This window comes from Apteryx rowi, unplaced genomic scaffold (assembly GCF_003343035.1).
Source record: "Apteryx rowi isolate R43461 unplaced genomic scaffold, aptRow1 scaffold_1021, whole genome shotgun sequence".
Classification (NCBI taxonomy): domain Eukaryota; kingdom Metazoa; phylum Chordata; class Aves; order Apterygiformes; family Apterygidae; genus Apteryx; species Apteryx rowi.
The window spans coordinates 4925-23554 of NW_020447222.1; the positions used below are offsets into that span (position 1 = coordinate 4925).

The window sequence follows — 18630 nt, forward strand, 5'->3', positions numbered from 1 at the left end:
TTGGTCCCTTTTCAACACCATTTTCATAGAGTTCTGCTTTCACTGATTTATGAAATAAAATAAATTAAAAACTATAAGATAGGATTTAAATGACAAAACACTGAAGAATAAAGATAAGGTGTATAAATTGAAAAGGATTGTAAATTTTATAGAGGTTTGGTATCTGCAATTTTTCTACCTATGCTACCTGCACTATTATACTCAGTCCCATAGATCTGTTGAATCTCAGAATTATTTTAGTTTTTTGGTGCCTTGAGATGTTTTAGGACTTTGGTTTCATAAAATATGAGATAGCTTATGATAAATCAGTTCATCATTTAAATTTTTTTGCTATCCATCTGTTCAAGTTCACAATAGAACTGAATGATCATCTCTAAAAATGCCCTTCTGCCATGCTGAGTTGTTAGCTGGTCTTTGTGGTATAGGCTCACGTGTTATTTTTTCCGCACTGTTAAGAAATTGCTGTTTAAGCAGAACAAGTCTTCAAGAGGTCTGCCTGAACAGACATTTCAAGATCTCAGAGTTAAGTACATTCTAAATTCTTATGTTGCCTTCCACTCCTGGAACTGAACTACATGTTTTTTATAGGTATTTTAGATTCTATTCTGATATGCAGTAGTGAAATAGCTACTCTGTAAATGTATTTAAGAATGTTTTATAATACAAATTATCTACCAGGTTTACACAAAGCCAACTATTTTATAAAAGCCTGGTGTACTCTGTGTGTTTTGGGTCTTCCTTGCATGTTGATGATCACTTACATTTCTATAAAATATATTAGTTGAACCATTCACTTCATTTCAGGAGCTGATGCTGTGGAGGCCCAGTGTAAGAGATTTGAAGTGAGAGCAAGTGAAGGTGGAAAAGTACTGTTTTCTGCAGATGAAGATGAGATTGTCATCGGAGCTGACAGACTCAAAGTAACAGGTACAGTAACAAGAAGATTTCTAAATTGATATTAACTCTGTGTTTTTGTTAGCCTTAGAGATAATTAACCCATCTATCAGACTTCCATGAATTTTTTTTCCACTGCAGATGAAAAAAATCTTATTGTGATTGTTTGATCAACCAAAATATATTTCATAATACAACAAATGTGTTCCTCTGTGGGCAGATTTGAGCTCAGACTCTGCAGGACCAACTGTGGTATAAATTACCTTTACCACAGTGATGTATTTTTCATAGGTTATCATTAATAAAGCCTTGTTTTATGGTACCTGTGCCATTTGCTAGGCAATGACCCTTCACAGTGATTAAAGTTACCATTATATATTATGACGTTTAGTTGTGCTATATTCAAAATATCAGGTCTATTTTCTGTGTGAATTAAGACTATGTACTCTTGCTTTACTTTAGGAAGCTCAATTGGAATGTAGTTAGCTCAAAACTTTTCTTCCCCTGAGCATGTATTCAATAGAATAAAGAAAATAATTCTGACTGTTATTTTACTGTCACTGTAGAATAAAAAAAAATTATGTCAATGACTTACTTGATAATAGAAAATGTTAGCTTATTAAATGTCAGTTAGCTAGGTTTGCTTTAGGAAACGCTTTAGCTTTGACTTCTTAATCAAATCTTATCTGAACCTGTGCTGGACCTGAGCTATCCAGTCATAATCTAGAATAAGATCCAAAATCTGAAGCAAAATTGTTTCAACAGTCAAGAATGACTGACTTTAAGTCAGTCTATATCTAGAGGTGCTGGAATTATGGAGTTTGAAATCTGAACATGCTATTTCTAAAGTTCAGTTGTGTAGAAAGTATAAGATGGTGCTGGTTTATGATGATGAAGATAAGAGATATCCCTATTGGTCTGCAAAACTAAGATAGGCTGGAGAGGTGGGCGGAGAGGAACCTCCTGAAGTTCAACAAAGGCAAGTGCAGGGTCCTGCACCTGGGGAGGAATAACCCCATGCACCAGTACAGGCTGGGGGTTGACCTGCTGGAAAGCAGCTCTGCAGAGAAGGACCTGGGAGTGCTGGTGGACACCAAGTTAAGCATGAGGCAGCAATGTGCCCTTGTGGCCAAGAAGGCCAATGGTATCCTGGGGTGCATCAGGAAGAGTGTTGCCAGCAGGTCGAGGGAGGTGATCCTCCCCCTCTACTCAGCCCTGGTGAGGCCACATCTGGAGTACTGCGTCCAGTTCTGGGCTCCCCAGTACAAGAGGGATGTGGCACTACTGGAGCAAGTCCAGCGAAGGGCTACAAAGATGATTAGGGGACTGGAGCATCTCTCTTATGAGGAAAGACTGAGAGAGCTGGTCTGTTCAGCCTGGAGAAGAGAAGGCTGAGAGGAGGTCTTATCAATGTGTACAAGTATCTGAAGGGAGGGTATCAAGAGGATGGAGCCAGACTCTTTTCAGTGGTGCCCAGCGACAGGACGCGAGGCAAYGGGCACAAACTGAAACACAGACACTTCCATCTGAACATGAGGAAAAACTTCTTCCCTGTGAGGGTGACAGAGCACTGGAACAGGTTGCCCCGAGAGGTGGTGGAGTCTCCTTCTCTGGAGATATTCAAAACCCGCCTGGACGCAATCCTGTGCAACGTGCTCTAGGTGACCCTGCTTGAGCAGGGGGTTTGGACTAGATGATCTCCAGAGGTCCCTTCCAACCTCAATGATTCTGTGATTCTGTGATTGTTAGCAGGTATAAACCTTTTAAAAAAATTATTAGGTAGTTCTACTTCAAAGTAACACCAAACATAGTTTTAAAATAGCTTTACCTATGCTATTCTCTTACACGCAGTTCTGACTAGACCCAGGAAGCTTAGGTGCAATCCATGACTGAACTTCCTTCATAACCTTCAGAAAAAGCAAATAATATTGTTACTATTCTTCCCCTTCCATTTTTATGTGATCTCTGTTTATTTTCTTTAGCCCACCATTCTTTTTTAATACCGCTAAACCAAAAGAAAAGGCTTTTAGACCCAGGCAGTTTAGTGATGCTGTGGTATCCAGTATAATACTATAAACTTTATCTGTTTACTGAAATTGGGTGTAGGAGAGGGAGAAACCAGTGTTTTGTTGAGTCAGCAGCATTCTTCATAGGTAGTAGTTTTAGGAGAATTTTACCATAATAAAACCTAAGAGAATAACCTGAAAAACATGAGAAGAAGAAGAAAGAGAATCATACTGAACCCCTGTTAGGATTCAAACTCAGTCAGAGTGTTAAATACTGAGGAAGTTAATCTTAAACATACAATTGACCCAGCAGATTTCAAAGCATCTGTCATAAGTTACAAAATAAAATATCTTACAAAAGGCACTGAGAATTAAATTTTCTGCTATTAGGAAATCTAATCATGTGTTGTAGATATCATGGTAAATTTTTTTTATCAGACTTCAAAAGAAAAGCCTTGCTCAGCTGTGTTTAACTTCAAAGTGGCTTTTGTACCTGCAAGTACCTGTTGACTTCAGGGGGATTAGAAAACAGACGAACAACTGAAAATTGTTTCAGTGATGCTTAATATGGGATATAGGATTCTTCCTTGTGAAAAGAACAGGGTTTTCATCTTAATTCTAGAGAAAAACCTAATCGTATATATTTTAATACTAAGTACCCCCAAAAAACAAAAATGCCAACAAAGCAAAGGCTAGGAAAATCTAAGTTAATGCTGCTTTGAATATTCATCTTACTTTCAGGGATTACTGCATACCTGTTGACTTCCATCAGAGAATCTCACTACGAGGGTTGTTTGTACATGTAATTGATTTTTGTTCAGTGACTAAGATGAGAAATAAACAAGAGATTTAGGATTGCATTTAAGTGAAAAGACTTTCAGTGAACCAGAAAAATTATTTTAGGGTTAAAGAAAAGAAATCAAAACATCTTCATGAATTTCTTAGCCAAAAAAAAAGAAAGAAGAAAGAAAACGAAATATTTAGACAGCAATCAAAATATCACAAGGGAAATCAGCCCCTGTAGACTAGAGGACTTACCAGTTTTTAAATGTTTCAATTTAGGTTCATGAAGTTGAATATGAAGTATGTGCCATTAAAATGCCCTAGTGTCCAATATTTAGGGCCATCTCTTTAGAAAAATGTGTTGAGGTATTTTGTAATTTCAATTTGAAAGAATAATTTATTTTTTAAAAAATCACTTGGAAATTATTGTCTTCTTATGTATGTGTTTAAAAACAATTTAATGAAGTTGAAATCATTCTTTCTAATCTCTGACTAATCATTTGGGGATCTTGAATTCATATTTCATGAGTAAACAAATTATAATGAGTATATAAAATGCAAGTGTCAAAATTTTATGCTTTGAATCCCTAGGGCCCCCTTTAGGTTAACCTTTCCATCGTCTTGTAAGAAAAGAAAATTATTCTCCTTCAGAATGAAGAGGAAAGTGTTATATTTCTAAAATAATGAATTTTTCTAGAAGTGTTACAATCCAGATTTCTTCCCTGAAAGGCCTTTTGCAGCATACATACTAAACTGCAACCAAATAGTAAAGCCATCCATGAGCCATCTATGCTTTATTATTGACTCCAGTCTAAAGCTGAAAATATTGGACCTAGATTTCCAGGGGGAGACTAAAATTTGTGTGATAAGTGCAGACTCTAGAAAAGTTTAAAAAAACCTCCCAAGGAGGGGGAGGGGCATAAAAAAAATTCCTGTCTGGGTGGAAAAACAAAATAACAAAACCTTTCTTTTACATAGCAGGTCTTTGAATTCTGTCCAAAGATTGTGTGATACCTTTAAAGTCTTCAGCAAACACATGAAAGGTGATGAGTCCCTGTGAGTTGTGTCAGTCAGATTGCATTACTTTGCATGAAATGATATGGCTGATGAAATCTGGCAAGGCATCATAATGTCAAACATCAACCAGAAATTTTTTTCAGTACATTTCTCATGCCTATGTGTGCCTTGGGGTGGAATATAGGAAAGGAGTAATGGAAGAACAAAGGGAAGGAAAAACAAGTATCAGAAAGCAAAAATAAGCTGTGCTTATTTGGAGGGGAAACTATCACTCTTAGTTATTTAAGTGTGGTACTACAACAAAAACCTAATTTTATTTTCTTACCTAGCTGTGAATAGTGTCTCTTTGGAAACACTTCACTGTGAGTGGGTCTAATAAATGATTAGCATTTTGGTTCATTAAATTCATTAAATTTTCTGAAGCATACCTATTTCATGGGTATATATAAATCGCTATGGCAATGTGGGGTTTACTTTATCTGACTTTTTCTGAATTTTGAGGAAAAGCCGCAGAGCTTTAAAGAGCAATCTATTGTGAGGTAGTATAAGAAATCCTTGATTAATACATATTTGACAGATTAAGCTTACAACTTCTTGTTGATTATTTTTGCAGCATTTTTTTGTTAATTTTAGTATAGTCAGCCTATTCCAGGGAGAAAGATGTAGCAGAAACAAGCTTGTAAATTCAGATATTAATATATTTTCAAGACAAGCAAAATATGAAATAAGTTGTTTTGTGTTTTAGAGAAATTATGGCTATATATTTCCCTATTAAGAATCTCGCATTGCAAAATTCTCTTTAAAATTAGTCAGTTGGTTGCTTTGATTTAGACTTCTGCATAATCTTCCTTCCATCATTACTTTTGCTTTTTCTTTTAACTGTGCTAGTTCTTTTCTGTTTTATCATTCGAGGAAAGAAAAAAGCCAATCCATTACTTAGAGCTTGCAGTCTTATAGCAAATGTAAAGCTGCACCTTCTTCTTTTTATCTTAAACTGTAAACTATCTGCAAAACAAGGAATTTACTTCTAAGAGTGGTCACTAGGAACCCTGTGAATAAAAGTCACTTCCAAGCCTAGGCATCCAAATTTATTCTAAATGTGAGTATTCTTTGGCTGACCCCTAAACTAAGGGTGACCTAGGGACTGCAAAAGGAAGATGAGACTAGTATTCCAATAAAACATGAATAAAGATTAATTCATAGAAACTAAATCTCAAATTCCTGCCTTCACCCCCCAAATTATACATGCTGTTATACATCTTCCCCTCTGCTTTCACTTAGAATCCTGAAAATTTAACCACCTCCTTTTCAAGTTTTCTACAAAGGTATTTTACTATTTTGGGTGCCCTTCCCATTGAGCCTTATAGGGAAGGAAGTGAAAGGCATGCGGAAATAAGCATATTGCCATGGAGCTGGGAAACAAGGGTAAGTGGCTGAGTTCCTGGCAGATTCCCAAGTTCCCTCCTGCACACAGTGCAACCCTTTTCCATCCCCTCCACATAGCCCTGTGTGAATGAACGGAGGGCATCTGTAGCATCATGGAGTCCTCCTTCGCTCCCTCTACAGTTACAGAGCAAGAGTTTGACTTTTGTCCTTTTTTTGTTTGTTTGACTTTTACTTCTTTCATCTAAATCTTAATACAAAGTTCTCTGCCCCATGCTTTTATTTGATATTTCTGTTAATTACAATATAATCTGTTTTATAAGAGATTCTTGTAGCAGAATGTGAAAACACCCATTTGGTGACTCTTGAAGGTGAGAGTACCAGCATATATTGTCTCTCAGTTGCATGCCTGCCACAGTTAATTGTGAGGAAACAGATCAAGAAGGCCTAGCTCTGTACACGTTTCTGAGACATTGCTAAGACAGAAAGTTGTAATTCATTTTATAGAAACTTTCAGCGTATGTGTGTGGTATTACAGTTCTTCCTCTTCCTTATTTTTAAACAAAATTGTATTCAGCAGCTGTATAAGAAGCACTAAGCAAAGTGGAGGTCTTCTAGTTATATTCTAAGCAAAACATCTAGGTTTTTTTGTACAAAATAACTGAGGTTTTCTTTCCTCTGACATTTGAGGGGACTTGTTCAGTTAAGGCTAAAGGCACATCATCAGAAGCTTTATTTTTGTTTCATTAAACTTAGAATGATTTATACACATTATACAAACATTTTGCTTTTATGTAGTGAAAGTTTATCTATCTAGGAATTTTGAAGGAGAACACACTGCAATCCAGTCCTCATATTATTTCCTAAACATTCTTCTGGGCTATATACTTCACTCAGGCTTGACTGTAGTGCTCCTCTTTATTTGGCTGTGATTTCACCTCTCACCCTTCCAAAAACAATAAAAGCAACAAGGAAATTTGATTTCTTGTGGGTTTAGGTACCTTCCCTCTGAATCAGTTATACCTTCACATGTTGGGTTTTTTTTATTAATTGTATTTTTAAACAGCAAGGCAAGAATTGATTTGCAAAGTAAACTACATAGGTCTTCCAACAGAAGTCATTTCTGTTCTACAGTCAAATCCAGTTATGTTTTATAGATGCAGCAAACAAACTGTATCACTTTTTTCCATAATCCAGTCTAGATTGTCTAGAAAATATTATTCACCTTTTAGAGAAGTAATTCATTTTGTTTTGTGTTATTTTCTTAGCTGCTGTCTTACTTTCCTGCATCCCTTATTGCTATATGTCTGAGTGATCTGTTTTAGCACAGGACCCAAGTCCTTTCTGGATGAAACTGCATTTTATTATGATGATAATTAAATATTTTATCAGTAATATTTTTGCTCTACAATAAATAAGAAGCTAATAAAAACTTATCAGTTAATGTTTTACTGAGGCTTTAGTATGGTTCTATAGTGTTAAGCTAACTTCATTTTTTGAGACAGAAAAATTTTCAGGTATATGGACCTCCATGTCTCTACTATATGAATTGATACAATTAGGTGAAGATCACTTTGTTTCCGTATTTCAAACATGGTAATTCATCTATTCATGGGAATTGTTATTGTCATAAGGCTTGGACATGGTGGCTAGCAGCAGTAGGAGAAACAAAAAAAGAGGCATAGAAACTTTGAAGACCAAAATGACCACCTATGAACCTTCCTCCTTGTCAAATAGTGACGTCACATAAAAGGATGAATTAAGAGAAGGACAGAAGAAGGCATGCTTCAGCCTTCTCAGATTAATAGCAGGACAGGGGTAGGTCAAGTCTACTTTGACACTAGAGCAGAGTCAGGCAGAAAAATCTGTGAAGGGCTGCAAGTATCTTTTTGGTTACAGTATGTTATATTCTTTAATGGGTCCAGATGGCTTTGATCAAAGCCATTTGCTTCCCTGGATGAAAGATCAGAGCCTTGATGAATCAAGGAAACTTCAGTAGATGTCTCCATATTAATATACGAATAATATTCAGAATTAACATGCACAGAAGTGCATCAGTAACTCAGTTTTGATTTTGAGATTATGTTGTAGGACTGTGAGTTTGCAGGTAATTGAAAATAATATATAAAGGTCTTCTAGAGTAGTTAAAATGAAATGATAAAGTAGAAATATGGCTTATGAATATAAAAAGGAAATATGACAGAAATATGAGGAAATGAGGAATATCTCTGAATTACAAATTAGGTTGAAAGAGTAGAAATGAAACATTTATAACAACTACTGAAATATAGAGAAATAAATGATTATTTGATATATGTTGTTATGACAGTAGAAATATATCTAGTGTCTTCAGAGGCAGACTATGAATTTCAGTACAAATGTGAAAGAAGATCTTGGATTTGCCATGTTCAGTTGGTGGACTGTCATTCAAGATAGATGGAATTTGGAGGGTGAGGTGGCACAAGATGGAGGGAAGCACTTAATCACTTTAATCTGACTTACTCAGCCAAATCATAGGTGTCACCAATAAAAATGTTGTATTTGAAGTGGTAGTAAAAAGTTAAACCTTTGAGTAGGTATGCCAGGCTCTCAGGATCCTGAATACTGAATGAAACAGGATTCCTACATTGTCATCTATGAATAATAAAAACACCACTTTCCATATATAGAATTTCTGTGCGTTCTCCCAAAGAAGTACAGTAATCTGTACCCCAAAATGTACTGAATGAATAGGATTTCTGAGAAGATTATTTGGATATCAAGGAATTACTTAGTGTCAGGACTTTTCTGTATGAGAGCTCTGAATGGAAGTTATTATTGCAGGACTCTGACCACTTCACAACAGAGCACCCTTTCAGAGCATTCCTCTTGAAATGCAACTGTATGATTGATCACGAGCATATATATGGGAGCTCCAAGCTATCGCTGAACTAGAAGTTTTGTAGGCAGGTTAAAATGATGAGCCTGAACGAATAAACCTCTTACTCAGGTCGTTGCACAGATACATTGAATTATGTCTTCTAGTTCAAGGATGCAATGCACCCATCCAGCTCAGATGTAAGTCCAGTGTGGACTTACATCAGCCTGCAGATGATTATGTTTGTTGCTGGAGGACACCATTGGTCCAAGGATAAAAACAGTTTATTTGCAAAAGATTTTGATTTTGGCATTGTAACAAAAGGATGCTGAGGACCATAGTGATTGGGCTCAGGAATGTATTTAAAGAGAAAGAAACTTGATAAAAGAAGTTTCTCTGAAAAGGGAGTAGACCCAAAAGGAGACAAACGTGCAAGCAGTCCTGCCAGCCCAGGACACTACATTCCATTTTCTACAGTCTTTCCACTGAAAAATTCTCAACAAGGCTGTTTTCTGTAGCAGAAACATAGAGATGGCATACACTCAGGAAGAAGTAAGGAAAAGGAAGAAAAAAGAGCAAAACTGCACACTTCTGATACTTGTATAGAGAAAAATAATCCTTTTCTCTTGTGGGCTGTAACCTGTTTAATTCTGTTAAAAAGGAGTTATGTTTTTGAACTGATTCTCTACTCGTCTGAGCTGTTCCTTTGCAGAACATAGCCAGCAGCATCCCAAAGTTAGTGAAGAGGTTATTTGCTGTGCTCTGGTACAGGGCAGTATTGATCAAGAGACTGATTTTAACATTTTGGTTGAATCTGTTTTTCAGGTTAAATCTTTGACACCAAGATTAAGGTATTGGATATTTGCAAATATTTTTAGGAAAAACTACTAGAAATTCCAAAATCTGCATCATATTCCCAATTCCCAGTTGAAGGACTGTGTCAGAGTCGGGGGTTGCAACTTAAAGCAATTCTAGTTTTCATGGGTCTGCATGGTGTGATATCAGGCAATTCCACATGGCTTATTTAAGGGTTAATGCCCAGTGGAAAATTGTTGCATTATTAGTAAGCTGAGATAAATCTTAAAAGAAATGAAGCAAATGTATTTGTAAACACACACTAAGCATTTAGAGTGTTTTGATGTAGGAACTTGATATGAATTGGATTCAGATTTTATAGTGAAATTCTGACTCTTAAAAAACTGAGCTAAGCCTGACACTTGCATGCCCTCAGGCTTCGGCAGATTTGAAAATGCACATTTAAATTACAGCAGTCAGATCCATCTCTATTTTTAAGATATAGCTACTCACAGGAAGGAAAGGTGAATCATAAAGGAGCTCCAGCATTGCTACTTTCTTTTTTTTCCCCTCAAAATACTTGCTTGTGATTTATTTCTGCCTGGAAACAAAATTCTATTGTTGGAGATAAGGTCAGGCTGCAAAATACTATAGGATTTGGGTTCAGTAAAAAGAGTGTTTGACTTTAAATACCTGTCAGATAATGATGATACTATAGGCCAAAAGTATTTTGCTTTGTCCTAGAACAATATTCTAGTTAAATGCTGAGAAGATGTGATGAGAAGATGAGATCATTTGGATTCCAATTTGTAAAGTCTTCAGAATAATAGGAGGAAAACTATTATATTTTAAGAAATATCACAGGCATCTGACTTTTCCAAATAATATGTATTGGCACCAGTTACTGTGAGTAGTTGCAAAGTCATATATGTGTCAGATGTGTACACTAGTTTCTCTAAATTCTATCTGAAGCCACTACAGGGTGACTTTTTTGGTTTTATCCAACCTTAAGGCAAAGTTTTTACCTAACTTTCAGTACAAGCTAATGTATTTAGTAGCCATACACTGGAAGGTGAGGTTATACAAGAATACTTCATGAAATAGAACATATTTCCAATATTTATGTGATAAAGTGAATGGACTGGAAGTTCTTGACTCTAAATTTAGGTAGAAAATAGCAAAAACATAGAAATCTAAACTGATTTTTAAATGAAGATGTAAATAGAGAATATTGATAGCTTTCTGCTGTTGAATAAGCACATGATTCTGCCTTCAAAGTTTAACTGTATTTTTGTTTTTACTTTAAATGTTCAAAATGTGGTATTATAGAGGGTTTTTTTTTTGCTGTAACTCTCTCTCCTTTTTTCTCTAAATATATAGAAAACATGGCTCCAATAAAATGAATAGATGAAAACAGAAAATGTTTCTGAGATGGAAATGATGTGAAAAATGAATAGGTAACAGAGTAGTCTGTAATTTGTATTTCTGGCTTTGGATACAACACGTTGCATCACATTATTCAAGTATTCTTCACAGGAGGATGCTGTTTAAGTCCATGGCAATGACAATTTGAAACAAGGCTGTACTCAGAGGAGAAGTTAGCAGCTTTCCAACAGTAGCATTGTGGACTTTGTTATTATCCGTAGATCTATTTATAAAGCAGGTATGCAGGCAAAGCTGTGGAAAAAAAATGTAGATTCAAATCATTTATGCTGTGCAATACATCTCAAAGCTTATTCATGGCAGACTGCTATAAGCTAGGAATAATTTCACCCATAGGAAGCCAGTACAGAAAAAAAATTATATCGCCAACAAACATATGGCCTGCAGCCTTCAGCCTACATTGTGAATTTAAATTCCTATCCTCATCATGGCTAATGATGAGTTTACATTTCACAGTTTCTGACAGCATTAAATTCAGCACATCAAGACACAAGCATAATGAGCCATCGTTTTGGCTCTAAAAACATAATCAATATATATGAGCCGTTACATTTGAATTAAACATATAGAACAGTATGGCTTTGCACAATGTTCAGAAAGTACAGATGTATACATGAACAAGTGTATAACAATTCGGAATGGGAAACATGAATTCCAGAAGGAAGAGTGGCAGAAATCAACATAAATTCTATAAAATAAATGAAATTACATGTGGTAGAAATCATTTCATAAAAAGAGGATAAAGCAAAAAATCTCAATAATCAAGCAGGAATGGATGTATCTAAAGAACGTATAACTGATCCGAGAGAATTCTGATGGATTTGGACCTCATGGGTAATGATGAAAGGACAAAGAGCATAGGTGATAATATCGACCACCAAACCAAAAAGATAACATATAGATGAGGCTTTATATGAACAAAAAGAATAATCTGATTCACAGGATTTGGTGATAGTGCTTTGAAATGCTTGGGTGCTTCTTATTTGTTTTAACTACAGACACAGACATTGGTTGGGAAAAATATAGATCAAAATGCAGACTGTGCAGATTTATGGATTAGAAGGATGACACAGTGTAGAAAAATTAAGGAGAGTTGCTGATCAGTGGGGAGGAACTAATTGAGAATGTAAAGGTGAAGGAAATTTGTGAAAGAGCAACCATCAAGTAGTGGGAACATCCACTCTTTGTAAGTTCTGGGAAAAGACAACAGCAAAGCAAAATCAACTGACTTCAAGAAATCAATTTTAAAACCTCAGAGCATTTATAAGTAAGACTCACAGGAGTCTTCAGAAAATGAGTTATGAAGGATTTTGGATCACAAGCTGAATTAATGGTGTCATGTGATGCAAGAAAGACAAATGTCATGCTGGAGCACCTAAACAGGAGTAGAGCCTGCAAATCTGCTCTAGTAAAGCTGGCAAGGTCCTGTCTGAAGCACTTTGTCCAGTTTGGTGTACCACTGTTCAGTAAACAACTGGGAGAATCTGGAGCCATAAGACTGATTAGCTGTCAAGAATCACGAGCTCCGAGGGAAGAGAGAAAAAGATGGTGCTGTTTAGCTTGAAGAAAAGAATATTAAAGGGAATACGATAACAGTCTTGAGGCCTTGAGAAATGCTTTTGAAAAACAGGGGATGCTTTCCATCAGTAAAAAAAAAGACTTTTTAATGAAAAGAATAGTGAAACACTAGAATAGATTGGCTGTATAGAATTTCTATCATTTTGTTCTATGGAACAAATTAGGCCAACATCTGCTGAGAATGAGATGGTTGATCCTGATTTGGTTTTGAACTTAATGATCGCAACACGGAATGAGCCTTAGAGGAGATCAGATATTTTCTTTTTATCTCAAGTCACAAGCCAACTAATGTAAATTCAATAAAATTCCTTCTTTCTGAGCCTAGAAGTGATGTGCTACTATTTGCAGCTGTCACTATTATAGACGAGCACACATCTCACAAGTTTCTATTTGTTTAAAAATAATCTCCAAATTAATTTTAAATGTTATATGCAGTTTTATGATTCACATGTAATCAATTTTTATTATTTTAAATAATTCTAAATGCTTCATAATATTTATTTATTATTGCACTTTAATGCTTCACTACTAACTAATATTTTGGGCTTTTTTGAGCTTTTAGTTATCAGAGCAGTCAGTTACCAAAGGAACTGCATCACACATGCCTTTGTACAAGAAATTGTAAAGAGCTTCCTAGCATAAGGACCAAGTGTGTTTTTGTGGGGTAACCCTTTAAAGATGATAGGTGGTGTGTCCATATTATTTACTAAGAACTAAAATGTAAAATTAGTAGATTACATGATTTTAAAATGAAAACATATATCTTTTTTAACGTAAAACACACTTAACAAGGCTAGATTAGGGACACAGACCATTTAACAAGGTCAGTCAGGTTTCAGTAGTGTCTAGAGGATGCTAATTATTGTTATTGTTTTATATACAACACTACCAGAAGAGTCAGAATTTTGGTAGAAATTTGCATGAGGATAGTTCTTTCCAAAATGTGTTAGATGCAGTCCTCTTCACTGCAGTTTTGTTTATAGTTGGACTATCCTTCTGCTGTAGCAGTAAGGACACGCATCCTGCATTAAGCAGGATCCAGCAGTGTCTGTACAGCCATGGAGCTACAGAACCTGTTCCTGTTTTCTTGGCTTTCTCTCATGCCTTTCAGTATACATTTCCTGGGATACGCAAGAAATGTACCAGCTCTACTGTCTGCACTTCTTCATATATATGTAATTCCTTTGCTCTGGCTTAGTCCAGCATAGTCCTTTCGAGTTCTCATCCCTCCCACATGGCTGTTGACCAGCCACAGGTTGACCATTGCTGTTATTTACAGCTTTATTTCTTTACCCTGAAAATGCTTTTGTTTGTTAGGAAAGATCTCATTAAGATGAGCACAAATCTCTGGGATTAAGTAGAGTAGAACTTCATTACCTGCTACCACTCCTGTTCTTCAAAGTCTTCTGTCTACCAGCCAAATCAGTTTTTCCCAGCAGGCACTTCTCCAGGGGGAGATCTCTCAGAGATCCAATCATCAGACAAGCATCTCAAGGTAAGTCTAAAGAGTATATTGCATGTGGATGCAAACAAGTTTTCCCATTGCTTGAATTCTATCTAGACACAACCCAGCATGGGTAGTCTTGAAATGGGTAATTGCACCAATATAGCTCATAGTCTGATTGAATTTGTCCTGACTCTCAGCAGAGCTTATTAGGTTGGATTCAGCTATGTGATAATGTGTTTATACCAGATAAAATATGTTTGGCTCAGAAACACATCCACGGTAAATCTTCCTCTCCTACTTTGTCCTCTCTTATAAGCAATCCCTGAAGCTCTTCATGTGGACTTCCCAGATCAGAGCTAGCATATCCTCCTTGTGACTTCTGTCCCTGTCAACTGCTTCAGACCTCAGCTAGTCACTTTCTTTAAGGAATTCATCTCTTTCTTCCTCTTCACTCTTTCTTAGAGTCTAATTCCTAGGTTTGGGTGTCACCTGGTTATTATAATTAGGTCCAGATGAGATGAACATTTCAGTGACAGTGATTTTATAGTCATGGAATTGATCTAAGGTCCTCTGATAGCCTAGACCCTCCAAATGTACAAATATCACCAGGCTTAGACAAGTTTCTAGCAACAGAACTAATATACTTCCTAAAAGTTGTGTTCTACTGCAGAAGTGTATGAGTTTCCATTTGTGAAACATCTGTGAACAAATTGAATTTCTCTTGTATTTAGTTGTGCTTGAATTTTAGTGAATAATTCCTGATCTGTGCTTTAGTCATGATTACTATGTTGTGACTTGTTAGGATTGAAATCCAGGCTGTTTTGATGTACATGAGAAGTATGTTTGTTTCATTATTGGATAAGCTTAATCCTTGGAATCCAATTGCCTGTGCAAAACTTATAATTCAAAACCCAACATGTATTTTGCCATACTCGTTTTCAAAACATTGCTATAACAAACATTCTTGTCAGTAAATTCATTCTTTAGAAGTCTGCTGAAAGGAAATATAAAACAGGTGATGCTTCTTCTCTGTCCTTGCCAATCCCCGTCAGCTGAAACTGTTATCTTAGAGCCTGAAATCAATGTAAAGTTTGCCTTTTAACTGAATAGGGACTGGAATGAACCCTGAAAGAATAAACTAAATATTGACACTTAAGTTCACCAAAGCACAGTAGTTATGCTGGACACATGAATAAAGAAGTTAGTATTTTCACAGTTCCTCTTCTGTCTTTCTGAAAGCAGCTATTAATGCTATCGATCGTTAAAATACACATTTTCTCACCCATGATGAGTCATTTTAGTTGCCTCATTGATTTGAGTACATATTTTCCAGAGCTACATTGTCCACTTCCTGAATTTGAATTTGCATGGCGAAAAGCCAAGCATTCTGGCCTTAGTCCTACAAAGCACTTAAATGTGTGCTTGAATTTTGGTCCTGTGAGTTGTGCCACTGAAGCTAATGCATACAATGAAAAGCTTTGCAAGACTGGAGTAATAAATTGTTCTTAGGATCTTGGACAGTCAGCTTTTTATTGAATCACTTGGTTTTCCTTTTGCACTAATTATTATCCCCATTATTTATTAATTTATAAATAATTTAGTAAGGACCTTTTCCTATTCAGTATTTAAATTCCTTGGGGAAAATTTATCTTTTACTTCCGTGCTTAAATGAATCTACTTTCACTAGTATATATTTTATGCCCAATACATTTCTAAATGTCATTTTCATTAGTTTCATTGAGTGTCATTTCTAATTTTTATTTTTTCTTCCAAAAGTGTTAAATCTTTATTCTTTTTAGTTTACTATTTCATACTGTAAAATTGTGCATAACACAGTATACAATTGATATTGTATATTTTTTCTTTGAGTGGTCTCCTCTCAGGCTATATTAACTTTTTTTTTTTACTTGAAATAATGTACAGAGTTTTGGAATATTTCACTCTAAACCTAGGAGATCAGTGCTAATTTAGCAATGCAGACTTTTTGGTACCATTTGGCAAATCCTGTCATAATCAAGTATGATGCTCCAAACTATATGCTTTGATGAGGTGGGCATTTCTAGATAGGATACTGAGCAAAGTCAGTGCCAAACTGCAGTGATTTCAAACACAAATCAACACTATAAAACATTGCCATTTCACAGGATTCACAAAATGGCATTAGAACTGTATGAATAGAAGAACACACACAAATGTGGTTGTTTTTGATGATATCTTGGCAAACTAAAGCATCCATGGTTAACCACATTGACATTCTCAAACAATATTATACAGCTACCCTTTCATCTTACTGAATAGAAAATGAAAATAATTTATTTTGGCCGTAAAAAGGAATCATACAGACATGTGCCCTTTATTTCCTTCTGTGTATGTTTCCTATTTGCACTGTGTGTTTCCCATACTTCTGTTGTGGAAGATAGTCACTTTGGTATGTGTTTTCAACTGCACTTTTAAGTAAGGTTTTATAGAGTGAAAGGAAGATGAGAACACTGCATGAATAAGCACACTTCATTACAACAAGTAGGAGTAGGAAGAACAAGCTCCAGCCAGGTAAAGCAACTAGACAGCTCACCTTTCAGAAATCATCATACCATAGTTATTAGCACACACTAAAACCTATGCATCAATGTTTCCTGTTGGTATATGTTACTTTCCTGGATAAACTGCATATGTGTACTATCAACTTTAGTGTTTTGATATATGAAGGGACACTTGTATTGATCTTATCAACAGTAATATAGTAATATTACTAGTAATATCAGTAGTGGGTATAGTGGGATGTGTTTGTCTAGGTGTTCCAACTTAGAAAAGACTATTGTTCAGTTTTGTAGGAACTGCTCTTTGGCAAATATCTAGGTATGTCTGAACTTCAGTTTTCATTGAAGCTAATAGCAGGTTTGTAAAGCATTTGAAATCTATTCTGCAAGCATTCTAGAAAAAAAGTGCTGTAAATCATAGATCTAAGCATGCACACACAAATGCCTTTCAAATCTTCTAGGCAGCCTTTCTCCTTTTCAAATGCTAAAATGTCATTTAGCTCAAATGAAGACTTTTCCCTTAAGTCATGATCGTTCTAAACCAATCTGATATATAAAGTGTGATAGAAGTGACAGCATATATTATAGGTTACATCACTTACAGTGTAACTAGAAATATAGCTTTTTCATGTTCCTTATCTACATCACTTTCCACAAAGCAAGTATGTTGCGGTGGTCAAAGGCTGCGATACAGCAGTGCATAAAGCTTTCGAAGTACCTGGCTACCACATGCCCAGCCACAAGATGGACCCAAGCTCAACCAAGTAGAAAAGCAGAGGCAGCAGAGTGCTAGGCTCACTTAAAAAATCCTTTTCCTGATTTATAGCCAAAAGCGTGAGGTGGGGTTAGTAGTTACATCTGAAAGGGTTTATATCAATATCGCTGTCTTTTCTCACTAAACATTGAAGGGAAAAATCTCTTTTTAAATATTTATTTTCCTATTGAGAAAACCAGCTGCATTATTTTCTGCTATTGTATCTTAGTGGCATTACCAAATGATGGACTGCTTTTTTTAAATCTGTTTTTACACTCTCAGTATGGAGTAGAGAAAACCCAACAGCTAAAGCATACTGTGCAGAGAGAGCATTTATCAACAAGCGTGGCTTCATCTTTGAGCTGTCAAGATTGTTTCAGGTTTTTAATAGTTACAATTTTTTCTTCTTCTTACTGTAATTCTTGGCATTGTCTCCCCAGTTCGTATTTAGGTTTAGGATGAAAGCAAAAGACCAATTAGTGTTTTTGAATTTAAGGTTTTAATGGAAGTAGACTCTTTTTTTTTTTCTTCATGACAGCAAAACTAATAGTAACTCAAAACTATTTTGTTTTTACAAAGCATGATGTGAGAATTAGGATAGATAAGAAAAGGAACTTTAAGACAAAACAAGGAAATGGTCAGAGGGAGTATCCTGCTGAAAAACACAAAACATTACCTATAGTACTAAGGCGTCTGGAGGGCAGAGGGAGAGTTAAGGAACAGGGGGATTGAACTTAAAAGAAATATATCCTTTTGAAAGGTTTAAGAATGTAAGGACAAAGGTCTTTCCAAATAAGAATCTCTTTAGCGAAAGTTAAAAGCCTGAATCACTAAGCATCATAGTAATTTGTTAACTGGATAGCACAGAGAAAAATCTCTTAGAGTTGATCTGAAGAACAGAAAATAACCCAGGTTTTCTTTTATGTCTCTAGACCTGTCTCTGAACCCAGTAAGGTCCTTTGTTGATAACTGGGGTATAGGAAATATATTCTTTCTGTAATTGTAGCTTTAAAATGGTGTGGCATAAAATGCAATTTCAAGACAACTGTCAAATTGCAAGATGTTCTGTTTCCTAGACCTGGCAATGCCGGTAGCCAGTGTTCAGTATTCTGTTCTGAAAGTGCCAGAATATAATG

General features: G+C 35.8%; 1 protein-coding gene across 1 annotated transcript in view; it reads left to right on the plus strand.

The window, feature by feature from the left end:
* Positions 1–804: 804 nt before the first annotated feature.
* LOC112965847 (zeta-sarcoglycan-like) overlaps positions 805–18630 on the plus strand; it is a gene marked incomplete at its 5' end in the record, with an annotated part of 52433 nt that continues 34607 nt past the window's right edge. Inside the window, one exon of the mRNA XM_026065260.1 lies at positions 805–927. Within this exon, the coding sequence (XP_025921045.1) occupies positions 805–927 (123 nt within the window). The remainder of the gene's footprint in view (positions 928–18630) is intronic.